This window comes from Leopardus geoffroyi, chromosome A3, assembly GCF_018350155.1.
Source record: "Leopardus geoffroyi isolate Oge1 chromosome A3, O.geoffroyi_Oge1_pat1.0, whole genome shotgun sequence".
NCBI classification, from domain to species: domain Eukaryota; kingdom Metazoa; phylum Chordata; class Mammalia; order Carnivora; family Felidae; genus Leopardus; species Leopardus geoffroyi.
The window spans coordinates 50,129,691-50,149,069 of record NC_059336.1 but is presented as its reverse complement, the minus strand read 5'-3'; the positions used below and the strand labels follow the sequence as shown (position 1 = coordinate 50,149,069).

Below are 19,379 nucleotides of genomic sequence, written 5' to 3'. Positions count from 1 at the left end.
TGGGGATGCATATATTTTTTTGAATTAATGGTTTTGTATTTTGGGGGTAAATATCCACACAGTATAATCATAGGATAGTTCTATTTTTAATTTTTTGGGGAACCTCCATACTATTTTCCTTTCTTACCCTTTTTCTTATTAGGGAAGCCCCTACAGCCCACATCATGTAATTAAACTTTGATAAAACCCAGGGCCCTCTGGCCCTCCCCTTGTTAGCACCTTGTTAGCACTCTTCCAGTGCATCAGTGACTGGGATGAAAGGTAGCCCCAATATTTAAAATGTCAGGCAGTGAAAAATGTCCATTATGGCTAAGTAGCCATAGCCTCTCACCCTATCACATATTTTCCAGATGGGCTAAAGAAGGGATAATAGATGAGGTTGTTTTCTGTTCATTTATGTACTCACTGGTTATTCACTGAGCACCATTTGTGCGGGATCATGAGCATTGGTAGGTGGTTGCTGATAAGTGACGGTGTGGCCAGGGGGCAGATAATGCAAAATGGGAAGGAAGGGTTGAAGCAGCTGGTTGGGCCCTGCCGGCCTGTGGACACAGCGGCCTGTGTTTTGGGTTCCTGGGCTGTGCAGTTAAGCTGTATGTGAGGTTGAATTTACATACATAGCCATGAGGAGCTCAGTCACTGTCCCTGTCCCAGACTCCTCACTCCTGCCCCTGCCACGCACCTTGTGCACTGCCAATAGGCCCTGTGCTGTGTCCCTGACTCAACCCTATGGAAGAAGCAGGATCTCTGAGGGTCATATGGCCAAGGGATGTGATCACACAGGAGGTCAAAGGGTCCTGGTACTCATTTGTTCCTGGACACCAGGAGTGAGGTGTGTTCTGGCCTGGGCAGATCCCACAACCCTCCTCCTTGCACCACTTGACCTGGCCCTTTGTGGAGTTTCTGCTCACTCAGACTAGTAGTTCCCAGTGGTTCCTCTGGCCATTTACTCTCTGGAGCTCTCTGACCTCCCGGACTGACCAGGGACCTTCACCCCAGAGAGGTTTACAGGTGGCATTTGCTGGACTTGGTGCATTCACTGCCTCCTTTTTCATGGATATTTCTAAAACAGAAATAAAGGTGAACTGGAAGATAAGTTTTGTGGAATGAGGTCCTCTTGGAGTACAATTTGGCTTCTCAGTTCCTAGATTTCTCAGGCCTGGAAGCTTTTGGGATTAGCTGCCAATCCTCATTAAACACTTTTCACAGGTAGGGGGTCCTCTCAGAGCACTGGGGAAGTTTGTAAGTAGCTTGGCCGCCTTCTCTTCCGACATAGAACCAGCCTGAGGCCTGAGAGCTGAGCCAGTGGAAGCCAAGTGCCCTCAGTCCTTGATGACACCCACTTTCTGCTTGGCATGGGAGGTGGAGGGTGGGTAATTCCAGCCTCAGGAGTGGAATTAAGACAGACTGGGCATGGAATGGACAGTGGGCACCAGGTTCCAGTTTTCAGAGTTTTATTGAGGAAGTCATTTCACTTCACAGTTGTCAGATGATGAACTGGCCCAATAAGCTGCAGCCTTCTGTTTCCACAACATGGAACAAAGTCCCAGAATGGAGATTGCAGGAGTAGGTACCTGTGTCTGAAATAGCACAAGAAAGAGAGGTCCTTTCCAAGGGCCTTCTGGTAGGGAGGCTTCTCTGAGTCCCATTGCCAGAGTAAGATCTGAGCTCCAGAGCATGGCCACATTCATCCCTGGGGGCAGATGTAACAAATAACCACAAACTGGCTGGCTTAAAACAACAGAATTTTATTTTCTCCCAGTTCTAGAGCCTGGAAGCCTGAAATCAATATGTCACAGGCCCATGCTCCCTGAGACTCTGGGCACAGTCCTTCTGTGCCTCCTCCTAGCCTTTGGTGGTGGCTGGTAGTCCGTGGTGTTCCTCGGCTTGTAGCTGCCTCTGTGGTCATGCGGCTGCCTCCTCCTGGTGTCTTTACACTGTCTTCCTCTGTCCTTGTCTGTGTCAGTGTCCCAATTTTCCTTTTTGATGAGGACACCACTTACACTGGATCAGGGTCCACCTCATGATCTCGCTTTAGCTTAATTATCTCTGTAAAGACCCTATTTCCAAATAAAGTCACATTCTGATGGGCTGGGGGTTGGGACTTCAGTGTATCTCTTTGGGGGGGCACTAATCAACCCCTAGAAAGGACATTAGGGCCAGTCTGTATCAGAGCCATTTCCCTTCTTCCTTCCCATCTGATTAGCCAAGAGTGTGGGCTGTGAGTCAGGCTGCCTGGGTGCAAGTCTCAGTTCTGTGATATGTGAGCTGGTGACTTAACAAGAGCCGTAAAATGGAAGTGGTGGTATGCACATCACAGGAAGCACTACAGGAGGGTATGTGCAGTGCAGGGCTGGCATGGTGGGAACACCAGGAAGTGTGATGCTACCTCCTTTGATGGCCATTCTTCTTTTGAGAGAAAGGAATGATTAAAGTTGAAAAAATTTAGCCTGCTTCTTAGGGAAGAGATGGGTTAAGAAACTGGAGGTACAGGCAGCAGCCTTGGTGAGTGGATTTGTCTCCTTGCATGGTGTGAAATTCTCAGGGCATTTCTGGGGAAGGAGCTTGTGTGTACCCCCATGTCCTCCCGAGGGGTATCTCATTTCTTCAGCAAATGTGTAGTGAGCTGCAGTGGGCATGTGAAGAAGTGAGAGCTAGATGTGCAGGTATGTGGCAGGAGAGCACTCAGGTTGTGAGGACAGCAAGTGCAAAGGCCCTGAGATGGGAGATCAATGGTTGTGGCTCACAAATGGGATGATAACAGGAGATGAGCATGTTTGACTTTTGTACCATGTGGATATGTGCAGTTATGTGATGAAACTATTCTCTTCACCAGAGAAAACTGTACAGAGGTATGTGACTCCCTTATGCAAGGTGGGATTGGCTAGTCAGTACCATCCTGCTCTTTGTTGCTACCCCTTTTGGGAGTTGCCATTTTATAAAGTAAGTTGCACCTTAAGGTTTTGGGGTTTTTTTTAGTGTTTCAATTTTTAACTAAATATATCTTTAAAAATTGTGTTCGCCACAAGAAGTAAAATACAACAGTATATAAAGGAAAAATTAAATATCCCCTATCTGCCCTGTGTATGTGCTCATGTGCACACACACACACTCTTCACTAACAGCCTGGCCTGTATCTTCCTGTTTTTCTTTACAAGTCACATGTGGGTGGTGGTGGTGTGATGTTGCTTGCTTGTTTTTACAATAGCAGTGTAGGACTGTGCAGTATACATGTCATCTCTCTCCTTCCCTGCTCTTCTACCTGTAGTTCGCGGACATTCCTCCAGGTCAGTGGGTCTTGACTGGTCTCCAGCTAAAGGCTCCCGGATTTTCCTTAGTGTGGGTGCCCCACAGAATCCTGTCCTCTTGGCAGGCGACCTATAAAATCTAGGGCTCCTGCTGTACAGTTCCACTCAGCGTCACTCAACTCTGGATGGACTCTGTGGATTCCCTGCACCCATACCTTATCTTCCACTGGCCTGTCGGCATGAAGTGATGGATTTAGAAACTTTGGGACCCCACTTGACTGACTTATACCCACAATCACTTGGTCACCGAGTGCTGTGGCCCCAGCTCCAGAACACACCATCTGCCTGTCACTTTTCCCACAGTCCCTTCCACCAGCACCCTGACTCCAGCCTTCAGTTGCGGCTTAGCCAGGCCTGGCTGGCCTCCCCATCTCCAGCCTCTCTCAGGGCCACAATGTCCCTGAGGCTCTTCGGGGATCTTGCGTTCCCTCACTTGTATCTTCTCACCTTGAACAACCATCAGAGGACCATCACTACTCAGACCTCGCCCTTGCTGGAAGATGTGCAGGTGTGCTTGCAGTATTCCAGCACCCTCTCTCTCAGCTCTGCTTCTGAGCCTGGAGGGCCCTGTGCACCTGGCATTCTTGTTTTGGAAAAGACTTTGCGCTTCTTAAGAGATTTGCCTCTGCTGTATATGTGTGCACGTGTGTGCGTGTGTGTCCATCTGCCCCCACTAATCCTGGTTTCCATCTCTTTGTCCCCCCACAGTGAGGGTTCCCTATTTCATTGACTTGAAAAAACCGCAGGATCAAGGTTTGAATCACACGTGTAATTACTACCTCCAGCCAGAGGAAGACGTGACCATTGGAGTCTGGTGAGTGCTGGGCAGTGTGGCCAATGTCGTCCAAGACGATTGTGCATCCATTTTTATCTTCACCCTCCTCTGTTTCCAAAGCAGAGATCTTGGCTAAATTTGATCCTAATGGATGGAACACGATGAGATGGCACCAAATTCTGTTCTGAGATTTTCAAATAGCGAAGGCTTTGTGAACTGCGCTGTTTGTTGCAGAGAACTTTATTCCCAGGGGGAAAAAGGAGAGTATGAGTATGGAATCATGAGCACAGGTTTGAAATGCACCCTTTCTTCTCAGAGAAGGGAGCATCTAAACATTGGAGATAGCTGGATTTCTTTCATGTGCAGCACTCCCAGCAGTTGATAATGGTGGTGTTTGCTATCTTCCTCATATTTACTTTTTTGAGCCACAAATTTAAATTGGATGTAAGCTCTGTGACTTCTCTGAAATAGACTCCTTGGAATCTATTTTCATGTTTTTTTCTCTGTGGAAAAGTGGGTGTTTCTGAACAACTAAATTAAAATTGACCAATTTTCTGTGGTGTTTTCCTTTTTCTCTCAGAAGCAGCTCAGCATCACTGCCCCTTTATGTGGCTGGGTTTCCCTTTCAGTAGCCATAATGTCTCTGCTGTCACAGAAAACTGCTGTGTATGTGAGATGCTTCTAAACAAAATGCTGTGGGTGGCTTCCCAGTGTGGGCTGTGGGGAAGTTCAGGCATTTCTAATGGTCCTGGGTAAAGAATATAAAATAGGAAGGGAGATTATTGTTCTAGGAGTTGATGCTGGCACTAGTCTTTTGTTATTGCTGGTTTAATTTAATCTTGCATTTGCTGACCAATGTGTATGCATGGGACACTTTGCTCTTCTGTCTTCAGTCAGAAGCTTGGCGTGTTTTGCTCAGAGCTCTTTGGTGAGGGAATTAGTCAGCCCTCCTGCTGGTTAGTGTGGTCTGTGCTTTGAGACACAGGGAGTTAGTGGGGACCTCTTCCTCAGGTAGGGCAGTTATATAGCAGGAGGGGTGTTTGTGGTGCTGATAGGCTGAAAGCTCTCACAGCAGTCACACAAGAAGGTTGTACTTAGTGACAACAATGGTGAGACCAAGGGTAGTGACAGCCAGGCTGTATGCTGCTGGGCCCTTGCTGCCTGCCCACGTCTGCACCCTGTGTTTTCATGAGGACTGTGTGGGCCCTCGGGTGGCAGTAGGCTTGTTCTCAGTTGCTTGTCTATGGGCATAAACTCTCTACCTGGCAGAGGGCAGGAGAGCCCTGGGAAAATAGGGTCCCTCCCCTCTGACTGTGAACTTCCCTGGCCTTTAGGAGCCTGCGGTTTGGAGTAGGCTGCTTCCCGGAAGTGAATCAGCTTCAAGCACCTTTATTTTTTGTATTTAATTTTGTTTTAGTTTGTTTATTTAGAGAGAGACAGACACAGCATGAGTGGGGGAGGGGCAGAGAGAGTGGGGGTAGAGAGAATCCCAAGCAGGCTCCATGCTGCCAGTGCAGAGTCCAATATAGGGCTCAAACTCATGGAACTGTGAGATCATGACCTGAGCCAAAACCAAGAGTCAGACGCTTAACCAACTGAGCCATCCAGGTGTTCTCCAACACCTTTAAAATGTGCCTTTCCATCCCATGGATTTGTAATTGCCAGAGAGTGATAATTATGGTCAGAATCACCCAAAATGCAAGCCTCTGGAACGAACCAAAGAAATGTTAGAAATTAAATACTAAAACTTAAGAGCTAGAAAATTAAAAAAATGGCCATTTAATACTTTCAAACATTCTTGCTAATAAATGTATGTTTTACAGACCCTCCTCTGTGATTAACAGTATTTGTTGTGGACTGACTTCAGATTAACCGGAGCATCTCCCTGGAGGACAGTTCTGGCCAGAGAGACCGAGCCCACCTGCCTGGCCAGGTGTGGGATGAGTCAGGCTTATTGCCAGTTCATCCACACAGCATGTCAGCCTGCAGCATCTCCTTCTACAGAGATGGGTCTGCTCTCAGATGTGAGCAGGCCCTTGAATGTGTTGTGCATTAAAAAGGGTGCTTTAAGGATGGCCAGGCTTCTAGTCCAGCTCATAAAGATCAGTGTTGCTGAATTAGCACCCATGATAGCATGAACTATCTTAAGTACGTTGTGAGTTAAATTGTGTACAGTTTAAAAATATAGGTATGTATGAACATTAAAAAAAATTTTTTTTTAAATATAGGTATGTATAAGAGAAAATGATGTTACTTGGCTAGTATTTATTAAGTGCTCATTCTGTGTAAGGCCTAGGTGAAGGCCTGGTGACTGAGCCAGTATAGATTGTACCTTACAGAACTCCAGTTCACACGCAAGAAACCCTACCTCATACTCGCCCCTGCCCCACGCAACTGCTACCAGAGGGAGCTTCTGTGGCCCAGAGGGGGCCCAGGTGCAAGTCAGGAAATCTGTCAGAAACCATCCCTGGGGGCGCCTGGGTGGCGCAGTCGGTTAAGCGTCCGACTTCAGCCAGGTCACGATCTCGCGGTCCGTGAGTTCGAGCCCCGCGTCGGGCTCTGGGCTGATGGCTCAGAGCCTGGAGCCGGTTTCCGATTCTGTGTCTCCCTCTCTCTCTGCCCCTCCCCTGTTCATGCTCTGTCTCTCTCTGTCCCAAAAATAAATAAAAACGTTGAAAAAAAAAATTAAAAAAAAAAAAAAAAAAAAAAAAAAAGAAACCATCCCTGTAGCTTGAAACTCTGTAGTTATTTCTCCTTGTGATGAGGGCAGTTTGTCTCTCCAGCCCTCCTGTCCTGTTCTCTGCTCAGTTGTGACTCTGTTTCTCCATCATTCTATCAACAATTGCCATCATTTGATTATGTCACTCTGCTCTGCTTCTGTTTCAGGCACACTGTCCCTGCCGTCTGGTGGAAGGACGCCCAAGGAAAGGACCAGATGTGGTATGAGGATGCCTTGGCTACCAGCCACCCTATCATCCTGTACCTGCACGGAAATGCAGGCACCAGGTGAGGAAGAGGAGCCCACGCAGTATGTCTTCTCTGATTGCTGACTCCTTTATGAGGTGGGAAGGTCCTGGCCCAATTGGTTCTACTGATCCACTGCAGTGAGGGAGTGTGCAGACAGTGGGGCCATGGAGCATCCTGAGAACACAGGAAAAGGCAGTGTTTATGGAGTTTGGGGAAAAGGGGTCAAGGTGAAACTTTCATGATGCAGTGTCCCTATAGGCTCAGAGCAAAGTGGGCTGTGTGCATGATGGGCCCAGGTGCAGTTTCCTTGGGAACTCCTTTTTTTTTTTTTTTAAGTTTATTTATTTATTTTGAGGGAGGGAGCACAAGCAGGGGAGGTGCAGAGAGAGAGAATCTCAAGCAGGCTCCACACCGTCAGCACACAGCCTGACTTGGGGCTCGAGCCCATGAACCATGAAATCATGACCCAAGCCAAAACCAAGAATCAGATGCCTAATCAACTGAGCCACCCAGGCACCCTGGGAACTCCTGTGTTAAGCAGGTATGGGAAGCTGTGTCCAGAAACCCCTTATGTGAGCCTGGCACCTAGGTGGAGTGGAGGAAGCTGTGTCTCTGTCATAGTGACCCAGATTCTGGGCCAGAGTGGGTGTTTCCTTCTTCCTGATAGAATTTAAAGGGCAAAGTGAGGGCCTGTGATTTAGGAAATAAGTTTCTCTGAGTAAGGAACAGTGGTCCCTCAGAGGGGTCATTGTGACACTTTAGGACTTCAGCACCCCTGCGGAATGCTGTCTCCTGTTCATCAGCCACCCCTGTCATCCCACGGTGAGGGTCTGTTGTCCCACCGTGAGGATCTGTTGTCCCAGGGGGTGCTCTGTCATCCCAGGGTGGGGGTCTGTCATTCCAGGGTAAGGATCTGTCATCCCAGTGTGAGGATCTGTCATGCCAGGGTGGGGGTCTGTCATCCCAGGGTGGAGTCTGTCATCCCAGTGTGAGGGTCTGTCATCCCAGTGTGGGGGTGTGTCATCCCAGTGTGAGTGAGGATCTGTCATCCCAGTGTGGGGGTCTGTCATCCCAGTGTGAGGGTCTGTCATCCCAGTGTGAGGCTCTGTCGTCCCAGTGTGGGAGTCTGTTGTCCCAGTGTGAGGATCTGTCATCCCAGTGTGGAAGTCTGTTGTCCTGTATGAGGAGGGTCTGTTGTCCAAGGGTGGGGATCTGTCTTCCTAGTATGAGAGTCTGTCATCCCACTGTGAGGGTCGCAGGCAGTCTGGCACTTTCTCACTGGCAGGCATGCCCGTCTGCAGGCGAAGGCATACTCCCTTGTAAGGGGCAATGATTGCTGAGAAGTGGGGGTGACATCAAAGGAGGGGTGGCCAAAAGCAGAGGGAGGCCAGAGGCACCCCAGCTGGGTGCACGCAGACAGGCTTGTCAGTGCTGTCACGTCAGCTGATGAGTGTGAGTTGTCTATCCCAGCTGTAAGTCAATGATGCCACTGTGTCCTGCTGGGCCACTGCTGAGGCACTGTCTGTACCAGGCAAAACCCTTTGCCCAGGTTTATCCCAGGTGCTTTTCAAGAGTGGCTTTAGTGATGTGTCCTTCAGATTAGCTGGGAGGGTCTGTCATCCCAGGGTGGGGGTCTGTTCCTTCTACCCATGTGGTTGACCTTACAGAAGAGTCTCTGGAAGAGCAGGGTGGGTAAGGGAGGAGGTGCGTTTTCTGAACAAAGCAGTGCCTGAAAACCTCCAGGAGGGTCACTGTTGTTGCAGCTTCCTTAGGGTGTGTGAGAAAGAGCCAGCAGGAGCCGACAGGAGGGAGGGCCACAGCAGGGTCTGGGTGAGGGTCAGTGTGGCACCTTGGCTGGGGGGATGTCATTTTATAGGCAGAACCAACAAGGAGATCAATTCATGGGCCTTTCTGGAGGGGCAAGGAAAGCATGGTGGTGTTGGAGCAGAGGGGCTGCATGGTGGACACTGCAGGAAGTCCAGGAAGTGCAGCCTGCAAGGATGGTGTGTGAGCCTGGAGAGCAGAGTGTGTATCTGCAGAATCATGCATGCACTTGGCAGTTTGCTTTCCTCTTTGTCTGGGACAAGCTACAGTGGGTTTCTCTTCTGCTTTTCAAAGAGTAAGTGGTTACTGATAGCTCTGGTAGCATCTTTGTATAAATGAGGGAAGTTCATAGTTTACTGGGAATAAGCTTCAGTTAAGCAATGCCAGTGGCATGGTAAAGAAGAGTAGCCTAAACTTCCGGTTTGAAGGAGCATTGAGACTTTGAAAGTGTTGCTGCCCCCTCCCCGTCTCCCCAGAGACTGCCTACATAGACCTGCTGGCCACCCCTTGGCCTGCAGGATTACAGTGGCCCTGGCTCCCTGGGGTCCAGTTCCTGGCTACTGCCTCACATTTTATCATGTGCTCAACCTCTTCTTTTTGTGCAAGGTAGGGAATTTGAACAATCTAGACAAAAGCCACCATGAATGCCTCCAAAGATAACTGAAAACATTTTACATTATTTCCTTCTGGTCCTGAAATTTATTCCCTTGTATTTCTGTGGCTTCATTGTATTGGTTTTCCTCCTTTGTCTCATCCTTGTCTCTCTCAGTGACAGTCCCTGCCCCCCCTCCCCCCCCCCCCACACACACACACCCAAAATGGCCAGAGTGCTTTTAGCTATAAAAAAGGAAAACCATTGAGAAGGCTAGACAGGGTGAGCCTGCCCATTGACACACTTTCCTTCCTGAGGCAGCCCCATCCCCACTTTGGTGTCTGTCCACAGTAACAGCTGACCAATAACTGGACAGAAAGTGTGAGAAGGGGTAGATAGTCCTCGGACAAAGAAGTGTAGACACACATAACAGTTCGGGTGCACAAAAGCCTGTTCAGCCTCAGTAATAAGTGTCCACTACACGCTAGTGTGTGAGTGTGGGGCTAGGAGATGGGCCAGGGCACCTCTGAAGATGGCTGGGCAGTAATAGTTAAGCTTATGATCACACACACCTTCCACCCAGCAGTTCTGAGTGTAGGAACATATTCCACACATGGATCACACGTCACATTTGCAAAGGGATATCAGCACAGGCTGGACATGGCAGCAAAACTCAGGTTAACAGCAGATAGGAAAGAGCCGAACAACTGCAAGATAAGGCAGAGGGGAACTGCAAATACTGCAAGTTGGCTGTGATTTACTGAGTGAAAAGTAAGAGGCAGGGGTGCCTGAGTGGCTTGGGTGGTTAAGTGTCCTGTTCTTGATTTTGGCTCAGGTCATGATCTTGTGGTCATGAGATTGAGCCCACGTTGGGCTATGCACTGAGCCTGGAGCCTGCTTGGGATTCTCTCTGTCTCTCTCTCTCTGACTCTCTCTCTCTCTCTGTTTCTCTCTCTGTCTCTCTTTCTTTCTCTCTTTCCCTCCCTGAGTCATACTCTATCTTTAGAATAAATAAGTAAGCATTTTTTTTTTTTTTAAAGTGAGAGGCCGTGCTCGCTTCGGCAGCACATATACTAAAAAAGTGAGAGGCAGTAGAGTATGTGGCAGGTACCTATGGTAAAGAAGCACCTTCGTCTCTGCCTACGTGGTGGTCCCTGACACAGGGGACTTGAGGGAAGAGCTGGATCCTGGGCAGGAGTGAGGGGCTTACTGTGCATTCTTTTGTGTCTTCTGGATTTTGTATTGTACGCATGTATTACCTAGTCAAAAATACAAGTATGGTAATAAATAAGAAATATCCCAAAAGTACTAAGGCTGTCCCTTGCTTGGCATGGTACTGTCAGAAATAAGCTTGGAGCCACTTAGGGTGCCCTGCAGAGGAGGTCACCTATCACCATTGACCCTCTTTGTATGTATTGAAAGAACAAGTCACTACAGACCCAGACACTCCAGTACTGACCCTGGGGCCTGCCTTTTTTAAAAGATGTGCTAACACCCATTCTTGTTTCCTTTTCCCTGATTCTTTAGAGGAGGTGACCACCGAGTGGAGCTTTACAAGGTAGGTGAGGATGGCACACAGTTGTATGACAAACAGTGTGGTGACCACAGGCAGAGTGGTGTCCACAGTGTGATGATGGGCAAAGTGGGGTCCTCAGTATGATGACGGGTGGAGTGGGTCCACAGTGTGATGACAGATGGAGTGGGGTCCACAATGCGGATGATGAGCAGAGTGGGGTCCACAGTGTGATGACGGATGGAGTGGGGTCCTCAGTGTGATGATGGGTGGAGTGGGGTCCACAGTGTGACAATGGGCGGCATGGGGTCTGTAATGTGGATGATGGGCAGAGTGGAGTCCACAGTGTGATGAAGGGCGGAGTGGGGTCCACAAAGTGGATGATGGGTGGAGTGGGGTCCACAGTGTGATGACAGGCAGAGTAGGGGTCCACAGTGTGATGATGGGCAGAGTGGGGTCCATAGTGTAATGACGGGCAAAGTGGGGTCCACAGTGTGATGATGGACAGAGTGGGGTCCACTGTGTGATGATGGACAAGTGGGGTCCGCAGTGTGATGATGGGCAGAATGGGGTCCACAGTGTGGATGATGGGCAGAGTGGGGTCCTCAGTGTGATAATGGGAAGAATGGGGTCCATAATGTGGATGACGGGTGGAGTGGGGTCCACAGTGTGACGATGGGTGGAGTGGGGTCTGTAATGTGGATGACAGGTGGAGTGGGGTCCACAGTGTGATGATGGGCAGAGTGGGGTCCACAGTATGGATGACAGGCAGAGTGGGGTCCTCGGTGTGATAATGGGAAGAATGGGGTCCACAATGTGGATGACGGGTGGAGTGGGGTCCACAGTGTGATGATGGGTGGAGTGGGGTCCACAGCGTGACGATGGGTGGAATGGGGTCTGTAATGTGACGGGTGGAGTGGGGTCCACAGTGTGGATGATGGGTGGAGTGGGGTCCACAGTGTGATGAAGGGCAAAGTGGGATCCACAGTGTGATGATGGGCAGAGTGGGGTCCACAGTATGGATGACGGGCAGAGTGGGGTCCTCAGTGTGATAATGGGAAGAATGGGGTCTGCATTGTGGATGATGGGTGGAGTAGGGTCCACAGTGTGATGACGGGCAAAGTGGGGTCCACAATGTGGATGATGGGCGGAGTGGGGTCCTCAGTGTGATGACGGGCAGTGGGGTACTCGGTATAAAACAAGCAAAGCAAAATACAAAGTGTGTATGATGCGCAGAGCAGTGTCCATATGGTATAGGAAGGAGAGAACATCACCTAAATGTTTCCCACTGCTCTTCCCAGGAGACATGAACACAAGTGAGTCCCTCCAGTACTTGTGAGAGTTGATCAGCATTGGCCTTTCCAACACTGCCTTCACGGAAGCCATTACCATGGAGTGCTTCCCTATAATGCTGCCTCTAGGGAGAGCTTCCAAAAGCAGAATGAATGAACTTTGGGAATCAGATGCCAGATATTGACAATTATATTAAAGGCATTTGAAATTGTTAAATGCTGTGTTTCTCCTATAAAACAAGTACTACTGAGAGCAGAAGTGGAGCCACACTTCTGCCAAGTTGCAGGGTCAGGAGCTCTGCCACATGGAAATCTCACCTCTGCAGGAGGTGCACCAAGGAGGAGGCCACAGCCGACCTGGGGGAGGTGACAGTGTGTCTCCTAGGCAGGCTTTTAGACCCTCACTTCTGCCTGCTTGTCTTCTTCAGAAGCTTTAGTCTCAGAACCTGAAATGTATAGTTGACTCCAGAGTGCCAGGGCCTCACCGCACCATCTCCCACGTCCTCTCCTCACATGGGTGGATGTCTGCATTGGGTAACCTAGCAAAGAGGGACAGATGCAGATGTGTGGGAATATCTGTATCATGTGGGCACTGCTCTGTCCCTCATACACCGAGGACAGGGGCTGCTATGGGCTCTTGGTGGGTTTGTTTCCTCGAGTGAATTGGATCAAGTCAGAGAGGGGGTGTGCCTGCAGAGCTGTGGTCCCCAGTTGAGGTTTGTATTCACAGAAAGTCTTCCTTCCTGGAGCAGGTGTGACCCTGGAGGTGCAGGCTAGGCAGGCAGCGTGGAGCTGGAAGGAAATGCTGTAGGCCGCCCTGGGGCAGCCTAAGGAGAAAGGAGCACACCGTCTTGGGTGATTTGGGGGAAGTTTGTGGCTGGCAGCTTTCACTTGGCTCTGGGCACACTCCAGGAGGGCTCAGGCAAGGGCTGTGAATAGTTATCTAATGCAAGAGATCATACAGTCTGGAGGGATTTTGTTCTTATAACAGAAAAATTCAACAGAAACTTAAAGTCTGAGAAATGCTAGGTTGCAGTCAGGATCCCAGATGCAGTCTCTGCACCATAGAGGCCCTCCCCCTGGGTCTCTGGTCTCTGGGTGTCTGCCCTGTGAGCCCATGTGAGTGTGGAGGTACTCTAGCAGTCTCACCTGTGGGAGAGCCATTTTTCCTATATTCCTGAGGCAGAGGGCACACCCGTGTCCTGTAGCAGCAGTTGACATCTGGGTTTTATAATGGGGAATGGGGCAACATGGTAACAGTCTTTATTAAGCTCCCATTGTGTGCAGGGCACTAAGACTGAATTAGGCTGGGTTTAGTCAGAGGCAAGTTGCCCTCGATCCAGGATGCATGGATTTGTTGCCCAGATATTTATTTTTCACTTTACAGGTGCTGAGTTCCCTTGGTTACCACGTGGTCACCTTTGACTACAGAGGTGAGTTCTTTTGCAAGTGCGTGTCTGGGCCCTCCCAGTGCTCACTTCAGGGTCTGCTGTGCAGGCATCACCCTGAGAGGCTTAAACAGTGCTAGCAGCTTGTGGTGCCCCAACCTGTGGTGATGGCAAATGTGGAAAGGTGGTGGAGGGACCGTGTGTGTCCTTCACACAGATGCAGGGCATCCTTCCTGAAATGGAGGCTCCGGTGCCTGGAACCCCAGCATATATCCTCTGTCAGCAGCATTTTCAGTGTAGAAAATACTGTCTTTTTTCTTCTTTATTGGATTCAAAACCCCCCAAAGCTGGTCAGCAGACACAGTTTATAGGCAGGAGAGCTTGTCTTGCTGAAGTTCTGAAAGCAGGAAAAAGAACTCTTAGGAGAAGGTAGATTCTTCTTCTTGCCCCTTAATATATTTTCTTTCTTGAATGAATCAGGGGGCTTGCCCCTGAAGAGATTGAAAACCCACAGTTTGATGTGTGCACCTTAGTGAGCCAGGAAAATACTTTGTGTTGACTGGGAGAAGTATAGGCCTCCTGTAGTCTCAACAGCAGAGGTCAGAAGTCAAAGGGCTGCTTGGCCAGCTTAGCCTGATCTTGTGGGGTTGGGCAGCAGTGTCAATACCCTCACGGCGAGGATATGGGGGTTGTGTTAGTTTCTTCTTGCTTCTGTAACAAATTACCACAAACTTGATGTCTTGAAACAGCACAGAGTTATTATCTTGCAGTTCTGGAGGTCAAAAGTACAAAATCTTTAGCCACTGGGCTGAATACCAGGTGTTGGCAGGGCCAGTCCCTTTAGGAGGTTCTGGGAGAATCTGATTCCTTGCCTTTTCCAGTTTCTCGAAGCTGTCCTTGTTCTTTGACTCATGGCCTCTTGGGTCTGGTCACTCTGACCCTGTCTTTTGTCTTTCTCTCTCACTTGTTATATAGACCCTGGTGATTACTTTGTACCCATGTGGGTGAGCTGATAATTGCCCATCAGTTCACTGATCAGTGGCCTGAATTCTTTCTGCATCCTCAGTCCCCCTGCTTGTCACATAATTTAACATATTCATAGGCTCCAGGGATGAGGGGGGGCCGTTATTCTGCCTAAAACAGGGATGATTCTTTCACAGAAGAATGTTCCATCATGATGAAAATTCTGTGCTGGGAAAAACTGCAGATAAAGGATCTGGAAAGTAGTTCACCCACTTATCCTTTTCTCCATGCTAAAAAGGGTTTTCTGTTCTTGCTGAGTGCTGGAGAACTGAGGGTGATGAGAAGGGGTGGCCTTCATCCTTGTTCATCTCCCTGTGTTTCTACCAGGAAGTGAAATCCCTCATAGCACTTCTTCTTTCCAGTTCTCACTGAGTTTCTGCATTTCTAAGCCCACCCTCTGACTGTGTCTCCCTATCCTGGTCTCTGTCTGTCTGTGTCTCCACATTTCCTGTCCTTGGGTCCCATCCTCCCATCCATGCCCTAAGCCTCTCAGTCTGGCATTATCTCCTGCGTAGTCCTTTCCCTAATCTGGCATTTGGGATGCCCAGGGGAGGTGGCATGTACACACGAACTGTGGGTTTTGCTTATGCAGCAGAACTGGCTTTTTCTGAGCCTTGTGGTGCTTTCAGATCATTTGATGGTGACTCACTGCTGAGTTGCTGGAAATGACAGTGGCACTTGCCCTTTCCAAGAGCCCAGGGGGAGGGCCCTGGGGGAAGATACAGTCTGGGGGCACAGATGGTTAGCTTTCCTCTGCTATGCTAAGAGCCCCTTCCCTTTCTGGGTCAGAGTTGCCTTGAGCCTGGAATCCATCCCTCTCCCTCACACCCTTGTCTGGCTTCCCACATCTGTCTTTAGTTGGGCTATAGGTGGCGTGGAGTCCAAACTGGGCCCAGGGACCCCCTGGGATGCTCTGTCCTACAGAGGCTCCTGGGTGGGCTGGGGTCTCACTGACCTTTCATCTTGGGCCAGCCACCAGCAAGCCCTGAGCATTGGGGAGGTTGCTGTCCTTTTTGCTTGCAGGAATCTGTGTCAGACTGCCCCCGTCTACAGTTGTTCATCTGGACTAGGATGAGAGTGTGTGGATGGCTGTTTGGGTTCAGGGGTTGTAACGGGTTGTGAGGAAGTGGGAGAAGTAGAAGTAGGCTTGTCCAGACACCCTGCACATGGGGCTATAGTTTGTGGTAGCAGAGACTTCCATTGCCCCAGACTGCCCTGGGCTGCCTGTTGAGAAAGAAAGGGATGAGCCTGCTCCTCAAGAGTTTCCACGAGCTGGGTTTAACTTCCTCTACTTGCTGTTCCTCTCCATCCAGGGTGGGGAGACTCAGTAGGAACACCATCGGAGCGAGGCATGACGTATGACGCACTCCATGTTTTTGACTGGATCAAAGCAAGAAGTGGAGACAACCCTGTATATATTTGGGGTCATTCCCTAGGCACTGGGTGAGTTTGCAGCGTGATAGAGCCTTGGGGGAACAGGTTTTCACAGGGCAACTTACTACCTGATCTCTCAAAGAGTGCCCTAGTGGCTTCTGGATCCGATGACACCCTTAGTCCCAGCAAGCCTTGTCCCTCATTCCCATGGTGGGGGCAGGGGATCAAGCACCACAGAAGACCATGAAGAGTTTGAGCTACTTTAACTCCTCAACCCAAGAAGTGACTTGAGACACACATGGGCAGTCGTGGGGTGGCCATCTCCCTCTGCAGGCAGGATGGGCACACTTGCCATAAAAGTATGCCTCAGGGAGAGGTCTTCAGAGCAGAACGGGACAGGGCTGGAGTCCTGGATGCACTCGAGCTCTGCATCTCCTGGCTTTGGAGGGCAGGTGCTGGCTGGCAAGCCTGAGTGCCGGGGCTTTGATGGCATGCATTTAGCCTGTATTTGGCTTACCAGAGAACTTTGGGGAGGCAGCAGTGGGTGCTTTCCTTCCTACATCTGCCAAGACGAGAAGCAGTTTAATATTCCATTTGGGGCCGCCTGAACCACTTCTGCTGATGTAAGGTCCAGAGTGTTTCTAAAAGGAGCACTGCGCTCAAGGCCCAGAGTCCCAAGACCTTCAGCAGCTGTCCCTTTTCCAACAGCCTTTCCTTTGGGTGCAGTGGCTGTGGCCCCCTTGTCCCCTTGCTTCTCACCTCAGACAATGTGCTGCAGTTGGGTGGGTTCTATGGGCTGGGAAGTGCCGGGGAGAGTGAACCGCGTGCCTGCAGAGAGGAGCCTGGGCAGAGTGAGGAGCAGGCAGTCCTGCCGTGGCTGTCTGCATGGGACAGCAAGAGCCCTGGGGGTTCTCATCGCCATCCTTGTCAGAGGGTTTGGCTGATGGCAGGGGCAGCAGGGCCTACCACAGTCCTGGGGCATCTTTGTCCACACCCTCCCCCACCCCTGGAGCCCCACCAACCACTTCACAGATCCTACCTCTTCTCTGGCCACTTTCAAGACTAGAACAGTCTCCTTTATAACTTTTTTTTTTTTTTTTCAACGTTTATTTATTTTTGGGACAGAGAGAGACAGAGCATGAACGGGGGAGGGGCAGAGAGAGAGGGAGACACAGAATGGGAAACAGGGTCCAGGCTCTGAGCCATCAGCCCAGAGCCTGACGCGGGGCTCGAACTCACGGACCGCGAGATCGTGACCTGGCTGAAGTCGGACGCTCAACCGACTGCGCCACCCAGGCGCCCCTAGAACAGTCTCCTTTAAAACAACTTTTGTCATCATACAACTGAACTGTTTCTTCCTCCCTTCTCAGAGTGGCAACAAACCTGGTGCGGCGCCTCTGTGAGCGAGGTAGGGGCTTGTGTGTCAATGCGAGTCCTAGTTGTGTGGGCACAGCCTCCTCCTGGTCTTGGGGCCTGGGCAGGGCAGGCAGCATGTTTGAGAGGTGGGTGCTGAGGGACGAGCGGCACAGCAATAGCGTTTGGTGTCTTCTCGGAGTCCTGTGGGCTGGGCGTTGAGGCCGGGGTCTGGGCAGACCCTCAGCTGAACCAGGCCTGCCTTCCCCATGGATTCTCAAGTAGCTGGCAGAGTCTCCTCAGGGGTTGGGCTCCTGATACACAGTTCTAGGAGGTGTGGTTTGGGGAGCGAATCATGGTCACCCAAGTGTTCCCTGTGTGGGCCCCTTGCATGGGCACTTCCCGAGCACCAACCATGCAGGCTGGCTGGGTGGGCACCTGGGGTCCATGGTCCAGTCCCTCCCATAGTTCCCCCATGGGGGCTTCTTGCCCACCTCAGAGCTCCCTATTTGTTTTATTTATCTAGAGACGCCTCCCGATGCTCTTATATTGGAATCTCCATTCACTAATATCCGTGAAGAAGCTAAGAGCCATCCGTTCTCAGTGGCAAGTACAGATATTATTAAAAATTGGCCTAGTTTCATTATTAAAATAATTACTATAAAGGAAACTTTTATGTAAATAAGTATAAAGTGAAAATAATGATAAAATATGATTTAAATATTCTAATGAATATAGATTTTATTAAAAATTAATCCTTGTTTAATTTGGGGCACTGGCCTGACTACAGAGCTGTCCGGGAATGTTAAAACTCTACGGCCAGGGAGAAGGATGGGTTTACAGCTGGGTCATCTAAGGGCAGCAGGACCCCGAGGAGGCCTTGTTTCTGTGGCATGGTTTGCCTACCCGGCATCTTTGCCCCATGGGGTCCAGCCCGGGCTGGTAGCTGCTATCCTGGCTGCTTCCCCAGACATGGAGCTGGTGGGTGCACCTGCTCTCTGTCCACATGGATGGTGCTCAGCAAGCTGCCAGGCTTTCCCAGTCGTGTCTCCAGGTGATGCCCCAGGTAAACCCTACTGGGGATTCCAGAGTGAATCAGGCCCTCCTTACTTGTCAGGATCAAGGCCTTGGATCCTCTGGGGCTTCTCTGTGTCTTCTTCTGTCCCACTGCTTCTTGGCTGACCATGTGTTCTGGGGGGGGTTGGAGGGGGTGGCTTACCACCTGACCTCATGCTGCTCTGTTGCAGACCAGAGGAGTCCTTTATATAGTCTTACTTCTTTGATGTTGCTTTCGCCCAAGTTACATGAATCCCTGTTTTCCCAGGGGTGGAGGCCCTGGTGTCTGTGGGAAGTATGGTCTCGGAGCCAGTCCCAACTGCTGGTCTGAGGTGTGGGAGCCCATTTTGTGGGCAACCCCACTATGGCCAGTCCAGGGGCCCTTCTAGAAGGGAGTCTGTGGTCCAGGGACAAGGGTGGCAGGGCACCCCAGCACAGCTTTGGTGGGGCAACAGGTCAGCCAGCTCAGAAGCAGAGGAGACCCCTGGGCACTCAACACCCTTGACTTCTCCATGGCTGTTTTAATTGATGCTTCTGCACGTTGTTTCCATGTCGCCTTCAGATATATCGATACTTCCCTGGGTTTGACTGGTTCTTCCTCGACCCCATTACAAGCAGTGGAATTAAATTTGCTAATGATGAAAAGTGAGTACTGTGGTAGAAAACCTCATTTTTGAATTTAGAAAAGCACCCCCAGGACTAGTCACTTTAATTAAATAGGATGGAATTCTGAATACTGGGGGTTCTTCTCTAACCATTTGACCTTCATAAAGGGCAGGTCAGGCTGACAGCTGCAACTTAGAGAAAGGGGATTTGAAGACTATGGCTTTAAAGCAATAGAAAGACAACATGCCCACATAGTTGTTTTATTTGTGAATAGTCCGCCAAAACCAGAACTTCTGACAGGTTCTAAA

At 50.0% G+C, this 19,379-nt stretch overlaps 1 protein-coding gene across 2 annotated transcripts in view; it reads left to right on the top strand.

Annotated features, from left to right (window-relative positions):
- The window catches only part of ABHD12 (abhydrolase domain containing 12, lysophospholipase), a 91,742-nt gene that overhangs the window by 66,614 nt on the left and 5,749 nt on the right, over positions 1–19,379 (top strand). For both annotated transcript variants that reach the window (XM_045443696.1, XM_045443697.1), the window contains exons 3-10: positions 4,017–4,122; positions 6,970–7,089; positions 10,994–11,024; positions 13,659–13,704; positions 15,996–16,125; positions 17,427–17,464; positions 17,936–18,015; positions 19,028–19,110. In XM_045443696.1, coding sequence (XP_045299652.1) covers positions 4,017–4,122; positions 6,970–7,089; positions 10,994–11,024; positions 13,659–13,704; positions 15,996–16,125; positions 17,427–17,464; positions 17,936–18,015; positions 19,028–19,110 — 634 coding nt within the window. The remainder of the gene's footprint in view (positions 1–4,016; positions 4,123–6,969; positions 7,090–10,993; positions 11,025–13,658; positions 13,705–15,995; positions 16,126–17,426; positions 17,465–17,935; positions 18,016–19,027; positions 19,111–19,379) is intronic.